We start from the raw sequence: 21,017 nt of genomic DNA, 5'->3' as shown, positions 1-21,017 counted from the left end.
AATCACTGCAGATGGTGACTGCAGCGATGAAATTAAAAGACGCTTACTCCTTGGAAGGAAAGTTATGACCAACCTAGATAGCATATTCAAAATCAGAGACATTACTTTGCCAACAAAGTTCCATCTAGTCAAGGCTATGGTTTTTCCTGTGGTCATGTATGCATGTGAAAGTTGAACTGTGAAGAAAGCTGAGCACCGAATATTGATGCTTTTGAACTGTGGTGTTGGAGAAGACTCTTGAGAGTCCCTTGGACTGCAAGGAGATCCAGCCAGTCCATCCTGAAGGAGATCAGCCCTGGGATTTCTTTGGAAGGACTGATGCTAAAGCTGAAACTCCAGTACTTTGGCCACCTCATGTGAAGAGTTGACTCATTGGATAAGACTCTGATGCTGGGAGGGATTGGGGGCAGGAGGAGAAGTGGATGACAGAGGATGAGATGGCTGGATGGCATCACTGACTCGATGGACGTGAGTCTGAGTGAACTCCGGGAGTTGGTGATGGACAGGGAGGCCTGGCGTGCTTTGATTCATGGGGTTGCAAAGAATCAGACATGACTGAGCGACTGAACTGACTGAACTGAACTGAATACCATCTAGGTAAATATTACACGTTTTCATTGTAAAGTCAGAAGAATTTGAGGGCTCTGAGTTGACACAGTGGTGCATGACTTGTAATATCTGAAGTGAGTTTTGTTTGACTAATGGGATTGCCCCTCAGTCCATTTTTGTGATGAAAGAGTGAGGGAAAGCCAAGAGCAGCTATTATTATTAATAGATGGCCCTGTACTTGGAAGATCATATGAGATAAGATTTGATGCTCTAATATTGACATACTGAGAAAACCTTCAAAGGTGTTTGTTCTCCATGCATTTTTATAATGTTCTCTTTAGTGTTGCAATAAACAAACCATCACATATGGATATAGGCATTTATTCTTAAAATGTTCCATTTTTTTATTGATGGAATCATTAACACTCTGATATTTGCTTCTCTTACTAGGCCAGTGCATGGTCTGTGGATATCACACTAAAATTCAAGTTAAAGATTCCTAGTATTCCTTATTAAATGATTTCTATAATCTTCTGGTAGCTCAGATTTCTCCATGGAGAAAGACAGCTTGGTTACTACATACTTTATGTTGCTCCAAGAGTTCTGTTTTCTGACTTTTGTAGTGACTAGATTATCGTAGGTGTAAGGTTGCTTAATAGTTCAGCAAAAAATTGCCATGGAACTTTCTGAAAAATTGATCTCTTAAAATCTAAATGGAATTGTTTTATATTTTGCTTATTATTTGACTTATATAATTGTGTGGGCTAGATTAATAGATAAATGGGTATGAAATGACAAGTCATTGTTTTCCAAAAATATTTAAAATGTGTTTCTTTCCCACAAACAAAAATTTAATGCAAAAAAGAATAAATATGTTGCTATTTAAGTTCATTCTTCTTTTTTTTTTTAAGTTCATTCTTATAGCATAGTAACTTGAGATAGCTTTATTTGATGGCATTTAATTTAATTAAAATTATCATTATTCTTTTTTGTTACATTATCCTTTGAAATGATTGAAATTGCTTAAGTAACATTGTTATATCTCTACTTGATAAAATGGAGAAAACAGAAGTTTAGATACAGAATGATAATAAAATGATCATAATATGTATTTTATTTTATTAGAAGTAAGAACATTGTAAAAATAGTCATTTGAAGTGAAAAAGGAGATAAAAATAGTGAATATTTACATTTTCATACATCATAAAACAAAGAATGTATTTTTATATAAAAGTACATATTTTGATATATGTGTGTGTGTATGTATGGCATGATCATTACCAGGTTTTTCTTGGCATACTCTGGCATAAACATATTTTAATATATTATTTAACATCTTTTGTTTGTTTTCTTTTAAACAGCAAATGCCAGCCTTCTTGGAGGTGGAGGTGGTAAGTCCTCAATATCACTTAAAATATATTTTATTACTACACCAACCATAAGATGTTTAGTAAGTTCCATGATACTTTAACAAAATTAATTTTGCTGTATTCATCAACCATGCAAATTATAATCTTCCAGAGAATAATTCATAACTGAAATATCTTGGGTTTATCTGAATGTTATTTTAACTGACTTCAAAATATACAGAATACTGTTGTTCTTCTCATGAAGCTTTGTGTTTCTACCTTGGCTTAAGCTATAGTAGCAGTAAGCTATTGAGATGAATACACATATATTAGATAATAGATTCACTTTGAAAGAATTACTTTATTGAAGTATAGTTGATTTAAAATGCGTTAATTTCTTCTGTATCACAGAGTGATTCACTTGTACATGTGTATATATATGTGTGCATGCTAAGTCGCTTCAGGAGCATACAACTCTATGTTACCCCAAGGACTGCAGCCTGCCAGGCTGCTCTGTCCATGGGATTCTCCAGGCAAGAATACTGGAGTGGATTGCTGTGCCCTCTGTGTGTGTGTGTGTATTCCTATATATATTCTTTTCCATTATGTTTAATCACAGGATACTGAATGTAGTTCCCTGTACTAAACAGTGGGATCTTGTTTATTCATTCTATGTATAATAGTTCATGGGCTTTCCTGGTGGCTCAGTGATAAAAGAATCCACCTGCAATGAAGGAGATGTGGCAGATGTGGTTCAATCTCTGGGTCGAAAAGACCCCCTAGAGAAAGATATGGCAGCCCGCTCCAGTATTCTTGCCTGGGAAATCCCACGGACAGAGGAGCCTGGCAGACTACAGTTCATGGGGTCACAAAGAGTCGGACACAACTGAGTGACCAAACAACAGCAACAGAATATTTGCAAATGCTAATCCTAAACTCCCCGTCCACCCTCCCACTTTCAGTCTGTGTTGTCAACCACAAGCCTGTTCTCTGTTTCTGTGAGTCTCTTTCTGTTTTGCAGATAAGTTCGTTTGTGTCACATTTCAGTTTCCACGTATAGTGAGGTCATATGGTGTTTGTGTTTCTGACTTCCTTCACTGAGTGTGCTAATCTCGAGGTCCATCCGTGTTGCTGCCAGTGACAGTATTTCATTCTTTTTATGGCCGAGTGATATTCCTTTGTGTATATATGCCACACCTTACTTACCCATTCCTCTTTCAATAAACATTAAGGTTGTTTCCATTTCTTGGCCATTGTAAACAGTGCTGCTGTGAAGGTAAGGTGCGTGTATCTTTTTGAATTATAATTTTGTCCAGATATATGCCCAGGAGCAGAATTGCTGGATCATATGGCAACTCTATTTTTAGTCATTTTGAGGAACTTCCATACTGTTTTCCATAGTCGTTGCAAGATAGAGTCACTTTTTTAGAGTCACTTGTAGTGTGAATTCTAAAACAATGCATCTGGAAACTTGTGGTTTTTCTTTCTTCGTCATAACAAATAAGAAAATGTTTGTAGCCTGAGGGCTTCATATATTAGCAACTTACTGTGAAAAATAAAAAAAAAAAAATTAGTATTGACATTTTGCTTTTTCTTTCTTCCTTTTTAGAGGAGAAAGAGATCAAAGTGAGATGAGGAAGACAGAGATTCCTATACTAGGAATTCTTTCCTGATACTAAATTCTTGGAATAAAAATAAAATATTATTTTTATTTCTAGGTTGAAAGCTGAAAGCATTCCTAGCCCCAGTCTATATTACATGGCGAGGGAGGAAAAACATATACAATAGAATGGGGTCCTTTTCATTTAGGGCCCAGATGGACATAAAAAGGTTTATTTTCTCTCTTTCTTCCTCTTGCTCCTTCTTTTCATGTACATGGTTGAAGTAGACATAATTATATAGAGCTTTATATATTTTTTTATATATATAAAAATATATATATTTTCAACAAACAAGTTTTCAACAAACAAGTTGGAACTTGTTTACTTGATCCTCAACTTTTAAGAAATATAATCCTTTATTAATCATCACCAGGAGTTTTCAGTGTAAATTGTATTAGAAAATTAAAATTTTAACCATTGTTCTCATATTTGAATCAATAGAGTTTTAAAAACAGAATGTTGGAAATAGAAATGATAGAAAACAGTTTAAACTAGAAAGTGCTCTTCATATTATCATGTCAATGCACATTCTGTAGCAAAATTTTTTTCTTCTTCCTCAAATTTCTTTAGAAAATATATGCAAGGTTTCTCATTGTCCTACTTCTTTTTTGGTATTCTTTGGGAACGAGAAGGGAAAATTTCCTTAAGAATTTACTGGTTTTTTGGTAAACTTTAATCTCTAGGTTTCTTATATGAAAGAAGCATTAAAATAATTCATTCATAATGCTGATTTTCTTACATATTAGTATTTTAACAAATTGGGCTACTACCGTTCAATAGGATAAAAATGTTAAAGTTGAGTCTACATGTACAAATCCAGACTATTATAGTCCTTGGCTAAAGAAAAATGAATTAACTAATTATATAAGTTAAAATCATTTTAGCGGCCCTTAGCAGAAACCCCCACAATAATAGTGACTTAAAAGAGATAGAAATATATTTCTGTCTCCTCTAAAAGTAGCCTAGATGTAGGCTAGACCAACTGTGTGATAATCCCATCCTGTCGTCAAGCACTCAAGCTCTGACTTTTATGGTCTTCTTCCTACTGTGTGGAACTCAGGGTCCATGAAGGCTACTGGACTTTAGCCATCAAAAATATAGGGGTCAGTAAGGGGTAAGGCAACAATAAAAAAAGATGGCCCTTCAAAATCAAGCCAGTTTTCTTAGAGCAGCTTTACTAAAGCCCCAGATTATCCTTGAATTGATCAAATGTTTATTCGTGGATAAGATAGTTTTATTCCAGGAAGCAATATGCTCATCCAAAAAAAAAAAAAAAAAAAAGCAGTGTTCTCTTTTCTGTGGAGGAAGGAGAGGGTGGAGGTTTTGGCAGGCAATGACTACTCTCTGCCATTGTGAGAAGGCAGGCAGCTAGTTCAAGCACCCTTGTCGAACTGCTTTGTCTCAGTCTACATGTACACGACTGGTGTGTACAGAGTTAACTCTAATGAGTTAGCCTGTATTTCCTTGCAATTCCTCCAGCCTGTGTGGGAAGAAATATTGTAAATATTGGAAAATATTGTAAATTTTCAGCAATGGCAAGACATTCAGGGATAGGCAAACTCAGTTTTTCTTTACCCGAAGAATATACTTGAGTCCTCTAGATGGTTGATTTTGCTAAATGCATTTATTTGCCATAATTTCTCATTTCTAAGTTCTAAAATTAGCAGCTCAGTATCATTATAAAGATAAATTATAAGTATTTAAGATGGCTGTAATTTCTTTCATTAAAGTAGGTCATTGACAGGTTTAAATTCATTTATGCACTTCTGGAGATGTCAAGATTGCTCTAAAATACATGTTTGATTTTTGGAAGGCTGCATTTAAAAATTAAATTTAAGGAATATTTTTAGCCTTCTTTGAACTTATTTTTGGCCTTTTGATTCTTTGAGAGATCTTATTAATCCTGCCAGTGATATTTGTACAGCAACAGCTAATAATCATCCAATAAGGAACACTTGAACTGATACAATACTCTTGGATTTAATCAATGATTCCTTTTGTTGACTTGAATTAATATCCCTTCAAAAATCTCTAAAGGAAATAGTTCTTTGATTGACTAAACAATTTGATCAAGAAAATTTGGCACCATATAAAAAATAATAAGGGTACCTTAAGTACCATTTTCTCAGGTTTTCAGGAGAGCTTCCCTCCAATTCTGTGTGAGTTGTATTTGAAATTTAGGCAAACTCAGTCTATACAAAATTGTATTGCCCATAATCTTAGCATTTTGCTATTCTTTTTTGAATGCTTATTAGCAAGACATCTCCTAAAAGGAGATTGCAAATATGGTTACAATCATCCTCTCAGTTTTGGTTTTAAAGTGAGAGAATAATTTCATGTAGGTGTGCATTTTCATCTTTTGCCAGAGGTCACTTATCTTTAGAAACTTCATGTAACTTAGCGTCATTGTAGTGACCATAAGTGATAGGCTTTCAACTACCTAGTCACATCAGCTAAAATACTTGGTAAAATGGATCATCTTTGTATCTATTTCCTAGAAATATTAAGGACATATAAATATATAATGATATTTAAGTAATAAGTGGCTGGTCTATAGTGACTGGACTCTATCTTTCAGGAAGCCTTTATATTGTCTTTGTAATGGTACAGTGTCAAAAAATCTTAGAAGTCCTATTAATTTTTTACAAGTTTACCGTCATTGCTCACAGTATTAACCTGCATAGCAGTATAGCACATTGATATATAAAAGAGGTAAATTTTATTTTCTTATTTAGTGCTTTTGTTAGTCAGGGTAGGCTATATTAAACTGTTCTAATGGCTTAAAACAGTAAGGCTCGTTTCTTGCTCACATCATAGTCTCAGAAGCTTGGTGGCTATCCTACTCAGGCTCTGCTGCAGGTGGTAACACAGAGTCTCGCGTTGGTTTCCTATCTTGCACCTACTCCACGTGATACGTGACTCCAGTCACAAAACAGGAAGAGAGAGCTGGTGGATCTTGTGGGTTGTATTTACAGAGCAGTTCGTGAATGGCTTGTGTCAATTCTGCTTGTTTCATGGGTCAGAATTCAGACAGGTGACCCCTAACCTAACTACAAGGAAGCCTGAGAAGAATGAAATGGTGTAGTAAATACCTAGAGCTGTCTCAGATACAGTGCACAGGTGAGATCTGTGTTTATTCTTGTTCTAATGCTTGAGAGGGAGAAGGCAGTGGCACCCCACTCCAGTACTCTTGCCTGGCAAATCCCGTGGATGGAGGAGCCTGGTGGGCTGCAGTCCATGGGGTCGCTAAGAGTCGGACTTCCCTTTCACTTTTCACTTTAATGCATTGGAGAAGGAAATGGCAACCCACTCCAGTGTTCTTGCCTGGAGAGTCTCAGGGACCGGGGAGCCTGGTGGGCTGCGGTCTATGGGGTCGCACAGAGTCAGACACGACTAAAGTGACTTAGCAGCACCAATGCTTGAGAGAAATGTGACTTAGGGAGATTTGGTGACTTCTTCAAGGTCGCACAGCATATAAAGTGCAAAGGTCCAATGAAAAGACAGGGTTCTTGATTCCCATTCAGGACTCATACTGTTATTGATCTGTGATTTTTAATATATCTTTGATCTTTAGATTTGCCTTTTCTGTGCACAAGTAGGTGAGTGTTTACATCTGGAAGAATTAAGAAGAGGAAAGGGAAACATGCAGCTGAGATACAGATGATGCTTTCCCTGGCTTATTTTTACAAGGCTTAAGCTCAGTTGATAATTTGAAAGTGCATACAGTAGCACTGTCTTACAGTACCTGTGCACTGTCACCCACATTCATATACCTTTTTTGTGTATTTGATGTGTAGTCTGAGAGCACATTGCATTTTAAATACCCATTCACTCATCTGTTATGAGCATGTTTTATATACACAAAGTCCTATGATGTTGTACTTTTGGAATATATAATAAAAAAAGACCTTTGGAGCCATTCTTAAATTATGTCAAGAAGCAGAATTATAAAGAAAAAAGCGGAATTAAAAGGATACTTCCTTGATTTCCTTTCAAAACGTTATGTAACAGACTAGAACAAAAATTACAATTTCTTAGTTTAGATAATATCTTTCTTTTTCATTGTCACAGTAATTAACATAGGACTGGAATCGGCTGATAGAACCCAAACAAGACCTGGTTTATGGGATTTGCTTCCTTTTTAGGCTGTCAAAAGCTCCTGAGTACTGAAGCCTGAGGCATAATGTTAGACATTTAAAATGACATTTTATGACAGAGTAGCAATTTAAGGTTGACTTTTTATATGCATAAATTTGTAGGACTGCTTTTTAAATTATACACACACATATATACATATGTATAGACATAGCATATATTTGTATCAATACTGTGATTCTAGACCTTATCCTTGAGGTACTTCTGTGACAGGTTAATTTTAAAAACTCTAGGCATAGGCAACTACCGCTAAATAAACTCTCAGCCCCAGATGGAATGCGTGGGAAAGCTGCTTTTCTAGAATGAGAACACAGCATATATAATGCTATTCTCTACCTCCAAAGGCTTCTTGCTCTTCTTGTACCCCTCGATAGAGGGCCTCAATAGGCATGAGCTTGAGTAAGCTCCTGAGTTGGTGATGGACAGGGAGGCCTGGCGTGCTGCAGTCCATGGGGCCGCAAAGAGTTGGACATGACACAGTGGCTGAACTGACTCAGATTTTAACAGGGTGAGGTGCCAAATGCATCTCAAAAGGAGCAAAATCATGAAACTATTTGATGTCATACAGTAGATGCTATCAGTGTATCTCCACTCCACCATCATGTTTCTATATACAAACACACATAGGAGCACATGTTCATTCATTCATTCAACAAATACTAACTTCAGTTCAGTTCAGTTCAGTTGCTCAGTCGTGTTCGACCCTTTCGACCCCGTGAATCGCAGCACGCCAGGCCTCCCTGTCCATCACCAACTCCCAGAGTTCACTCAGACTCACGTCCATCGAGTCAGTGATGCCATCCAGCCATCTCACCCTCTGTCATCCACTTCTCCTCCTGCCCCCAATCCCTCCCAGCATCAGAGTCTTTTCCAATGAGTCAGCTCTTCGCATGAGGTGGCCAAAGTACTGGAGTTTCAGCTTTAGCATTAGTCCTTCCAAAGAACACCCAGGGCTGATCTCCTTCAGGATGGGCTGGTTGGATCTCCTTGCAGTCCAAGGGACTCTCAAGAGTCTTCTCCAACACCACAGTTCAAAAGCATCAATTCTTCGGCGCTCAGCTTTTTTCACAGTCCAACTCTCACATCCATACATGACCACAGGAAAAACCATAGCCTTGACTAGACGAACCTTTGTTGGCAAGGTAATGTCTCTGCTTTTGAATGTGCTTTCTAGGTTGGTGATAACTTTTCTTCCAAGGAGTAAGCATCTTTTAATTTCATGGCTGAAATCACCATCTGCAGTGATTTTGGAGCCCCCAAAAAATAGTCAGCCACTGTTTCCACTGTTTCCCCATCTATTTCCCATGAAGTGATGGGACCAGATGCCATGATCTTCGTTTTCTGAATGTTGAGCTTTAAGCCAATTTTTTCACTCTCCTCTTTCACCTTCATCAAGAGGCTTTTTAGTTCCTCTTCACTTTCTGCCATAAGGGTGGTGTCATCTGCATATGTGAGGTTATTGATATTTTTCCCGGCAATCTTGATTCCAGCTTGTGCTTCTTCCAGCCCAGCGTTTCTCATGATGTACTCTGCATAGAAGTTAAATAAGCAGGGTGACAATATAAGCAGGAGCCTTGACATACTCCTTTTCATATTTGGAACCAGTCTGTTGTTCCATGTCCAGTTCTAACTGTTGCTTCCTGACCTGCATACAAATTTCTCAAGAGGCAGGTCAGGTGGTCTGGTATTCCCATCTCTTGAAGAATTTCCCACAGTTTATTGTGATCCACACAGTCAAAGGCTTTGGCATAGTCAATAAAGCAGAAATAGATGTTTTTCTGGAACTAACTTAGTAACAACTAATTGGAATCCCCAAGTGGTTCAGTCAGTTCAGTCAGTGAAGAGTCTTCCTGCAAGGTGGGAGACACAGGTTCAATCCCTGGGTTGGGAAGAACCCCTGGAAAAGGAAATAGCTACTTACTCCAATATTCTTGCCTGAAGAATTCCATGGACAGAGGAACCTAGTGGGCTATATTCCATGGGGTCACAAAGAATTGGACGTGACTTTTCAATTGGAAGTGACACTTTCACTTTCAACTATGAAATACTAATTTAGTAACTACTGTGTGTCAGTATTGATTATTTTTTTAATTTATTTTTTTTAATTGTGGGATGTTTGCTTTACAATATTGTATTGATTTCTGCTGTATATCAACATGAATCTGCCATAAGTATACATATGTCCCCTCCCTCTTGAATCTCCCTCCCACCCCATCCTACCCTTCTAGGTTGTCACAGAGCACCAACTTGAGTTCCCTGCATCATACAGAAATTTCCGCTGGAAATCTAGTTTTCCCATACGGTAATAGTATTGATTATTGGTTTGGCAATAAACATAGAGCTCTTTACCTGTGACCAGTCATGGCCCCTGTTTGACTGAGTTGTCTGAGCAGTTATCATTCACCATGTTCTTTCAGGTGTTCCAAGAATTTTCCTTGCATGGATCTTTTGAATTAAAATGATACATTAATATCAATAGAATGGGCTTCAAGTATCATACTTCTTCTTAAAAAAAGCAGAACAGATATCCTGAAAAATAGATTTTTCACAAAAACCCTGAGCTTCAACCAAGGATTCCTAGCATGAAAAAGCAACACATTGAAAGGGCTTTTCAAGTGTGTCTAAGTGGGAGTGCTTTCATAAATACCTTCTCAACATTCACAGGAAGAGTGGAACACCTCTTATTCACCCTCCACCTACAGAATGGAGTCCCTGTGGAGATTACGTGATTCACTCTTGTTATATCTTGAGATCTGGCTGGGCCTTAGGCGTGCTGGGGGTAGATCTTGGAGAGTGGTCTGCAGTGAGGGACCAAGTCCAGTTAAGGCAGGTATGGTGTCGGAGGTGGCCCCTCATGAGAGTCAGTCCAGCGTGTTGGGCAGTGAGTTAGCCTGCCAGCTGCTGCTCAGCAGATGGAGGGATCCCAGCACAGTGAAAGAAATTCAGCAGATTTCGCCGTGTTGGTCAAGTGGGGACCCAGTCTCAGGAGTAGAGCTTGAGAAAGGGATGCGATGCTGAAATATGGAAGAGACGGCTTAAGATCTGACTGTGTCAGGGAAATTGATTGTGGTCACTGCAGGTGGGTGAGCCGCTAGGGCCCATCAGGTGGTTCAGAAGGAGGGGGTCAGGGGGTGGAGGGACCAGGAGCCAGGCCAGGTCTGACAACATGCAGCTACATACTGAGCCAGCACAAATTGCCCCTCCCTCCTTCTTCTCTTCCTTCTTTCTTTCCTCCTTCCCTCTTCCTTTTTTCCTTCTTCCCTTTTTCTCTTTCTCAGTCAACAGCATGTATTGATCACCTGTTTTATACTAGTCTTGACACTGAGGTAGGAATGATTCTTATAGCCAAGTGCAGTCTGAAGTATTAATATAAGTATTTATTTACACATTAATATTATAAGAACCAGAAAGGTTCTTTTTTTTTAATTTTTATTTTATTTTTAAACTTTACATAATTGTATTAGTTTTGCCAAATATCAAAATGAATCCGCCACAGGTATACATGTGTTCCCCATCCTGAACCCTCCTCCCTCCTCCCTCCCCATACCATCCCTCTGGGTCATCCCAGTGCACTAGCCCCAAGCATCCAGTATCGTGTATCGAACCTGGACTGGCAACTCGTTTCTTACATGATATTTTACATGTTTCAATGTCATTCTCCCAGATCTTCCCACCCTCTCCCTCTCCCACAGAGTCCATAAGACTGTTCTATACATCAGTGTCTCTTTTGCTGTCTCGTACACCAGGTTATTGTTACCATCTTTCTAAATTCCATATATATGCGTTAGTATACTGTATTTATGTTTTTCCTTCTGGCTTACTTCACTCTGTATAATAGGCTCCAGTTTCATCCACCTCATTAGAACTGATTCAAATGTATTCTTTTTAATGGCTGAGTAATACTCCATTGTGTATATGTACCATAGCTTTCTTATCCATTCATCTGCTGATGGACATCCAGGTTGCTTCCATGTCCTGGCTATTATAAACAGTGCTGCGATGAACATTCGGGCACACGTGTCTCTTTCCCTTCTGCTTTCCTCAGTGTGTATGCCCAGCAGTGGGATAGAAAGGTTCTTAATACAGGAAAATAGAAGCAGAAGAGATGAAGCCAACATGTCAGTGTGATTAGGGAAGGCTTCCCACAAAAGGTGATATCACTGGAGCAATCTTGGAGGATGTGTTATCGTTTTCTAAGAGAGGAAAGAAATGACCCACTCAGTTGTATTTTTCACTTTTTGATGTACATATATCATATAGATATCTTACTGTGCTTCAGTGGTTCTCCTCACTGTTCTACAGTCAAGATATTCAGACAATGGTTAAACAGTTTCCTCTGACTCGTCAGGCATGCCACATAAAATGGAGTGAACAGTGTCAGAACTGAAGGAAAGAGCTCTGGTACTAGTGTTGTTGGCAGCAAAGGTCCATCACAGCAAGCTGGGTAAAATCTGGTGGTCACACCAACACAAGCTCCTCCTTGCCTTGCCTTCTACTCTGACTATGTCACCTGTATCTCAGTCTAGCAACAAACACATTAAATGCCCCGTCATTCTGGCCAAGCTATTGAACCTGGAAGGATACAATCCTCTACTAGGGCATCAGTTATGTTCAGTCACTCCGTCGTGTCCCACTCTTTGTGACCCCATGACTGTTGCATGCCAGGCTTCCCTGTCCATCACCAACACCCAGAGCTTGCTCAAATTTATGTCCATCCAGTCAGGACTGCCATCCAACCATATTATCCTCTGTCATCCCCTTCTCCTCCTGCCTTCAATTTTTCCCAGCATGAGGGTCTTTTCCAGTGAGTCAGTTCTTTGCATCACGTGGCCAAAGTATTGGAGTTTCAGCTTCATCGTTAGTCCTTTCAGTGAATATTCAGGACTGATTTCCTGTAGGATGGACTGGTTGGATCTCCTTGCAGTCCAAGGGACTCTCAAGAGTCCTCTGCAACACCACAGTTCAAAAGCATCAATTCTACTGCACTTAGCTTTCTTTATAGTCCAACTCTCACATCCATACATGACCACTGGAAAAACAATAGCTTTGACTAGATGGACTTTTGTTGGAAAAGTGATGTCTCTGGTTTTAAATATGCTGCCTAGATCGGTCATAACTTTTCTTCCAAGGAGCAAGCATCTTTTAATTTCATGGCTGCAGTCATCATCTGCAGTGATTTTGGACCCCCCAAAATAAAGTCTGTCCTGTTTCCATTGTTTTCCCATCTATTTGCCATGAAGTGACAGAACTGGATGCCGTGATCTTAGTTTTCTGAATGAGTTTTAAGTCAACTTTTTTACTCTCCTCTTCCACTTTCATCAAAAGGCTCTTTAGTTCTTCTTCACTTTCTGCCATAAGGGTCGTGTCATATGCATATCTGAGGTTATTGATATTTTTCCTGGCAATCTTGATTCCAACTTGTGCTTCATCCAGCCTGGCATTTTGCACGATGTACTCTGCATATAAGTTAAATAAGCAGGGTGATACAACCTGACGTACACATTTCCCAATTTGGAATCAGTCTGTTGTTCCATGTCCAGTTTTAACTGTTGCTTCTTGACCTGCATACAGATGTCTCAGAAGGCAGGTCAAGTGGTCTGGTATTCCCATCCCTTTAAGAATTTTTCACAGTTTGTTGTGATCCACACAGTCAAAAAGTTTTGGCAGAAGTAGATGTTTTTCTGTAACTCTCTTGTTTTTCTATGATCCAACTGATGTTGGCAATTTGATTCTGGTTCCTCTGCCTTTTCTAAAACCAGATTGAACATCTGGAAGTTCACAGTTCATGTTCTCTTGAAGCCTGGCTTGGAGTATTTTGAGCATTACTTTGCTAGCGTGTGAGATGAGTGCAATTGTGCAGTAGTTTGAATGTTCTTTGGCATTGCCTTTCTTAGGGATTGGAATGAAAACTGACCTTTTCCAGTCCTGTGGCCACTGATGAGTTTTCCAAATTTGCTGGCATATTGAGTGCACCACTTTCACAGTATCATCTCTTAGAACTTGAAATAGCTCAACTGGAATTCCATCATCTCCACTAGCTTTGTTTGTAGTGATGTTTCCTAAGGCCCACTTGACTTTGCATTCCAGGATGTCTGGCTCTAGGTGAGTGATCACCCCATGGTGGTTATCTGGAAAGTGAAGATCTTTTTTGTACAGTTCTTCTGTGTATTCTTGCCACCTCTTCTTAATATCTTCTGCTTCTGTTAAGTCTATACCATGTCTGTCCTTTATTGTACCCATCTTTGCATGAAATGTCCCCTTGGTATCTCTAATTTTCTTGAAGCAATCTCTAAGCTTTCCCGTTCTATTGTTTTCCTCTATTTCTTTACATTGATCTCTGAGGAAGGCTTTCTTATCTCTCCTTGCTATTCTTTGGAACTCTGCATTCAGATGGGTGTATCTTTCCTTTTCTCCCTTTCCTTCAGCTTCTCTTCTTTTCTCAGATATTTGTAAGGCATACACTTCTCTTCTCAGATATTAGGGCATCATCTTCTTAAAAAAAAAAAAAAGAGGTGTTTTTTAAACTGATTTTTACAACCTTGGCAACTTCTACCATAGGCAGTAGGTATTCATTTAAACTTTGTGGTGTTCCTATCTTCCATCCTGGATTTTTAACATGCTTAAATATTTCAGTTTTGATTAGTTTGCTCTGGAAATATAACATCTTTATCATTAGATGTTCTCTAAATGAAAAGATAAAACTTTAAAAAATACTTCTAGCAGACAACATGATGAACATATGCATATTTATGTAATAATATTTTAAGCATTGTATTACCTTTTATTTCTAAAAAGTTTTTGTAGCTAAGATAGTATCATTTTCTTTAAGCACTATGATTTTTTTTAATTCTGCAAAATAAGGAGAATAATATATATTTATATAGATGTGGAAATGAAGCACATAATATTGGTATTACATGGAAAGAGGGAAAGGCTATTTTTTTATTCATGATTGTCATGCTCCAGGTATTTAACCAGTTATATCTTTAATCAGAAATATTATTGACATTGATTTTTCTTGTTCAAACCTGTTGACAAAACTTTAATGTGCTAATGTGCCAGTTAATAAGATTTATCATTCATTGATAAATAGAATCAACATGCCTTAGGAAAAGTTTTTACTTAGGTTGGCTTAGCTCTTTAGCTCTTTAATTCATGGTTGAAAAGTGATGGACCAATGAAGATCATGGGCAATAATCTCTTAACATGTTACTTGATTTATGATTTTCATTGAAAACAATGAACCAATTTTGTAATATACTTGTAATTTAAAATATTAAGACATAAAGACAGTAGGTTACTTTGAACCAGCAGTGTAGGCATTGGAGCTACATCTTTTATTGTATGTTTCTTTACAGTAATCACTCTTTAAGTTCATAATTTTGTGCACTATTAGATATAATTGGTTCTTTTCTCTGACATATGCTTCCTTTCATTATCTTGTGGATATTCCATAAAGCCTTTGTATAATCAGTGTATTCAATCTGAACACATTGAAGAAAAGTAAAACCATTTACTCTTAAGTTTTCATGGTTGAGGTTCAATTTCCAGTTAAATTACTTAAGTTAAATTAAATTACACTCAAGTTAAAATGATAAATCTTATCTTTGTTTAATATTTCTTCACACAACTCAATAAAAGATTTTATGTGTTCATTGCGATAGCTGTTTTGCTTATTAGTGATATAAACTGTTGAAACAGAAAATGTTGAATAAAATAGTAATATCATTACAGAACAGACAACATGAGAAGGAATTTTTCACATGTGTTATTGAGGTAGAGAGACCCAACTAGACTGAGGGAAAGACTTGAGATTTTCGATGTTGGGCAAAACTAATACAATATTGTAAAGTTTAAAAATAAAATAAAATAAAATAAAAAAATAAAGATATGGTAGACTGAGAAAATCAGAAAATCTCCTTGCAACAAACTCATATAAGTTAGGGATAAAAAAATGAATTGAAGTATGTCAGTCACCTTGCAAGAAAGAAATTATATCTTTGGTTGCCATAATAAGAGAGTCCTGGAACAGCAAAGTGAGCCAGAACTGTCATGTAGACTGTAGGTGCCTTGTGGTAGTTTGGGTGGTGGGAGGCATTGGACACTGGGGGCCATGAGGCGAGTTCTCACTTGGGGAGCAGACAGGATTGCATAATGTAGGAGGTTAGAGCTTAGGTCCTTAAACTGACTAAAGCCAAGTTCCTGAGACTGTTACAATCTCAACAGAAGGGTGGATTTGAAAACAAAAAAAATTCTCTATTGACTCAAGGTAACTGCAAGAAGGACTCTAAAAAGTTTCTATCTTTATCTTGAAGCTTCATTGTGATTGGTGCTGAAATCTGCACTACCTATGTATGTGACAATCCCAAACACAAGAACCCCGACTTTATAGTGAATAAACCCGATAAACACTACCTCAGCCTGGTAATGAAATTCACAACTAACAGCGATAAATCATATTGATAGGCTATACCTTTGATATGATATATTGAGAATGCTGCATTACCTCTTATTTTCTCTCAAAATCAATACCATCAATCTAATTATGAGTAAAATATCAGACAAATTCCAATAGAGGGGCATTCAACAAAATATTGGATCAATATACCTTGAACCTATCATATTTTGATATCATTAAAAAAAAGGAAAATCTGAGAAACTCTCACACCTAGGAGGAGCTTAAGAAGACATGACAGCTGACTCTAATGTACTCTACTGGATGATATCTTGGAACAGAAGAAGATACTAGATAAAACTAAGGAACTATGAATAAACCATGGACCGTAATTAATAATTGTATGTCAGTGTTGGTTCATTAATTGTTAAAATGTACCACACTTGCTTAAGATGTTAAGAATGAGGGGAACTGGATGTGAAGTACATGGGAACTTTCTGTACTATCTTCTCAATTTCTCCATAATCTAAAATTGTCCAAAATCCATCTCAAATATGCAAGAGTCACAGTAGATATTAGGATTAGACTTTGAAACACTTAAGATAGCTAAATAGCACCAAAAAAGAGAATTGAAAATACTAATAAATGTGTTTAACACAATTAAATGTATAAAAATGAGAATCCAAACTCTAAAAAAGTGATAAGATATGATCAAGAAAAAGCAGATGTCAAAAGAAACAAATCCTAATCCTAGGATTGAGAAATATGGACTTTGAAGTTAAAAATGCTAATAATAGATTTTATAACATCATATTAGACATAGCTGAAGAGAGAATTAGTGACCTGGAGGATAACATTGTAGGAATTACCCAGAATGCACCACAGGGATATAAATAGATGGTAAATATGAAAGGGAAGGCAGAAACAAGGTATACAGAGGGCAAACATTTGACATATAAATAATGGAAATTACAGAAAGTATGATTGCAAAAAGGGCAATATTTGAAGGGAAGATAGCTGAAAAATTTTCACCGTTTCCAAAGAAATAAATTATCTCAAAAATGGACATTATTGATTTCTACTGAGGAAAAACTAAACCAAGAAGCGGACACATTATAGTGAAGCTTTGGAACACAAAATAGGTAAAGACTTTTTCTTTTTTTAAATGTATTTTTAATTTGAGGATGATTGCTTTACAATGCTGTGTTGGTTTCTGCCATATAAGGACGCGAATCAGCCATACTGTGCATTTGTCCTCGCCCTCTTCAACCTCCCTCCCACCTACCCTATCCCACCTACCTCGTTGTCACAGGGCGCTGGGTTGGACTCCCCGTGTTATACAGCAACTTCCTACTAGAGCGCTGTTTTACATGTGGTAGTGTACATGTGTCAGTGCTGCTCTCTCAATCGGTCCCACCGTCTCTTCCTCCGCTGTGCCCACGACTCTGTTCTCGACGACTGTGCCTCTATTCCTGCCTTGCAAATAGGTCCCTCAGTAACATTTTTCTAGATTCTATATGCATTTGTTAATATACAATATTTATTTTCCTCTTTTTGACGTACTTCACTCTGTATAACAGGCTCTGGGTTCATTTATGTCGGTTCAACTGACTCAAATTTGTTCCTTTTTATGTCAGAGTACTATTCCATTGTATATATGTACCACAACTTCTTTATCCATTCATCTAGACAGGTAAAGATTTAAAGACATCAGAAAGAATTGTCTATAAAGAAACAATTATTAGATTGACAGATAAATTATAAATAGAAATAGATACTAAAAGACAATGAAGTAATAACTGAGGGGAATTAGTGTTAGCCTGGAATTCTTTACCCATGAGAACTTCCATTCAATAGTGAGGCAAAATAAGGACATTTTTAGATAAGCATTGAAAAAATTAATCATAGATCCTTGCTGAAAAAGCTGGCAAAATGTAAACTGGAGAAAAAAGGAATTTGAACCCACTTCCCACCCCCCACCAAAAGATGATGTATCAATTCTGTTATTATTTTTTAAAGTTTTTTAGATAGAAAATTTTAAACGTGCATATCTAGATTAAAATAGTATTACAAGTTCAATTTTATCATCATGAAACTTCATCAGTTTTCAACTAATAACCAATCTTGTTTCATCTACACCTCCATGTACTCAAGCATGTAGATTAATTTGAAGCAGATATAAGAATCATATCATATAATCTGAAGATATTTTGATATGTACCTCTCAAAGATAGGAAGTATATTTTTCTTAATTTTTTTCAACATCATAAAAATTTCATTTTTAAAACTGAAAAGCTTTCTTATATCATCAAATGTCCAGTCAATGTTCACATTATTCCTATCAATTTATGATTTTATTTTTGCAGTATATTTGCTTGAATTGGGATACACATTATATTTATATGCTGCTTGGTTGGTATGTCTTTTTCAATGTGTCGATTCCTCCTTAATATCTAATCTAAATATGTGTCTCTAAAGATAGTGTTTCTATGTGTTCATGCTCTCAAATGGATACTCATTTAAGTTCATTTGTTTCCACTTTGTTTTTGATTTGGGGGATAGCATTTTAAAATATAGTTTCATAAATGGTGAATATTATTTTACATTACTTTTACTTGTTTGTTTCATAGTTAAATTTTGGAAAAATATGAAGTTTAAATAATTCTGTCAAGAAATATTTGGATAAGTAAATCATGCTCAAAGATAAGGAAAAATAATTACAAAATATATATATATTTTTAAATGGATTCTCTCTTTTCAGAAATGGAAGTTCCTTCATAAGAATTCTGGACTTTTATGAATGCTCTCACTGTGCTTAGCTGGCTAGATGGGACCTAAATGCTTAGAAGCATAGATTCATATCTAAAAATAAATAGTTTAGAATTAGGAAGTACTTTGCACAGCTGCCAGGATATGTCTATATATCCACCTAATTGTATTGTAGATATATTATTATGCTTGTGTAGCTTACTTACTTGTGTTAAAGGTAAAATCTTTTCAAAACTATGCAAACAAAAAGTTTATTGAGCTCCTGTTTTAGATATCCCCAAGGAGACTCTGAATGTAACCTGTAAGAGCACAGCAGGAAATAAAAGTCCAAGCAAAATACTGCAGGTCAAGTCTCTTGTGTTCTGGGATCACTTGATTGTATCCCTTCAGTTATGTGGGAGAACTTTTTTTTATTATACATGTTTTGGCTCCACAGAAATACAAAGTAGGGCAATTTATTTGAAAGCCACTTTTATAATCTATTTAATTTCAGCACTATTCATAATCCTTTTTTTGTTATTTGGAGCTGCCATCATTTACCTCTAAACAGGAGATAAGCAGTGGGGGATAGGGGGGGAATGAACTTGGACAGTTCTGAATGGCAGTAAATCCATGGAGATGTGGACCTGTGAACCACAATGTCCTTTCCTTTTGCTTTACATGATCACTTATTGCTGCAGCTCTGTCTTTGGACAAAAGTCATTAAAATTTTTTTAATGAGTTAAATTCATTAGTTTGTGTCCTAGTTTCCTCCTCTGAAAAGGTGGCTATAATGATATGTAACTATTTTATAGAGGTGGAATATCTAATTGCTCATTGGAAGTGTTTTTCAAATACAAGATGTTAGATACACGGTTATTACCATAGTTGTCATTATTATCATTATAGTCTCAGACTGAAAGATGCTGGGTAATTTTAAGATGTGGCAATGTTATATCCAAATAAAGAAGAATAACCTGAGTTGTTGGATAATAGGAGTCCAAATAATGTGTGGCAGATGAGAGTTTCTTTTGTGGGAAGCTAATAAAGATAGTGGTACCTTATTTAACCCCAAATAAGCGAAAGGATTTTACATGTAAATATAGATAGAAGGTTATCCTAATAGTAGTTCATTTCGTCCTGTGTAGTACTGATCATAAGGATCCTTTCTTTCAATTATTTAAATACCCAGAGTCAGAAATTTTTATATCTTGGAGCATGATATATTCTAGCCCATGCAACCTTACTAGGTCAGGAGAAAGTAAGCTAAGGGCATCCTTTAGGGCAGGGCATGTGTTAAGGCTGTCTCTCAAAGCACAGGAAGAACAAGGAACTGCAGCATTTCCCTGTTCCGGCAATTACTTAGCACCAGGGAAGAGCTAAGGAATCCCGCAGAACAGAATTGGTGGCCAGGTACTGTGCAGGTACAGCAGGCAGCTGGGCCTGGAAGTGAAAGCAGGGACAGAGGAATGCAACAGAAGCGTATCAGGCACAAGTGTGGTAGAGGATGGTGAGCATGCTGTGCTTTGGAGGGTGGCAGAGAAGACCCCATATCCTTATGGGGCCCCTGGCCCTCTATCTGAATGGCAGCAGCAGAGGTCTGGGCAACAGTGTGGAGCCCACGGGTCAGTGCTGAGGTTGGTATCCAGACTACAGTAGCTTGAAAAAGTAATACAAGTCAAGCTCCAGCTCAGAGAAGGTAGAAGCCACTTAAGTATCTGAGTGTCCAAAACTGGCTTTGGAAGCAGAGATGAACAGAACTTATATGTGGAGAACATCAGTGGACTCAGCTGTGAACAACTGGGGGGATGAGGCAGGAGGACTGAGAAATTCACAATGTTGGAGCATTCTCCAGAAGACAGTAAACAAGAAATGATGTATCTGTCAGGAGCTTGTAGCTAAAATTCTTCCTCTGCTTCTGATGCAGGGTTATTTCTGGCTAAAAAAACCCCCCAAAACAAACAATAGAAACAAAAATTCCCAGTTTTCAGAAATGGCTGCAAGGGGCACAAAGCCCTCCACTAAGCTAAGTATTCACCAACATCTGCATCTCGTTCCGGAGGCTGAGGATACCCAATGCCTCAGACTCACAGATAGGTTATATATGATGTCTGTGCCAGCAGGGTCAGCTCTGTAGTACATATACCACAATGACATCCA

General features: G+C 37.3%; 1 protein-coding gene across 3 annotated transcripts in view; it reads left to right on the top strand.

Moving 5' to 3' along the window:
- MACROD2 (MACRO domain containing 2) overlaps positions 1 to 21,017 on the top strand; it is a 2,312,183-nt gene that overhangs the window by 538,007 nt on the left and 1,753,159 nt on the right. For all 3 annotated transcript variants that reach the window (XM_027560273.1, XM_027560275.1, XM_027560274.1), the window contains exon 4: positions 1,911 to 1,940. In XM_027560273.1, coding sequence (XP_027416074.1) covers positions 1,911 to 1,940 — 30 coding nt within the window. The remainder of the gene's footprint in view (positions 1 to 1,910; positions 1,941 to 21,017) is intronic.

The sequence above is a fragment of the Bos indicus x Bos taurus genome, chromosome 13, assembly GCF_003369695.1.
Source record: "Bos indicus x Bos taurus breed Angus x Brahman F1 hybrid chromosome 13, Bos_hybrid_MaternalHap_v2.0, whole genome shotgun sequence".
In the NCBI taxonomy this organism is placed as follows: domain Eukaryota; kingdom Metazoa; phylum Chordata; class Mammalia; order Artiodactyla; family Bovidae; genus Bos; species Bos indicus x Bos taurus.
The sequence above is the reverse complement of the archived record's forward strand: the minus strand, read 5'-3'. Positions and strand labels throughout refer to the sequence as shown.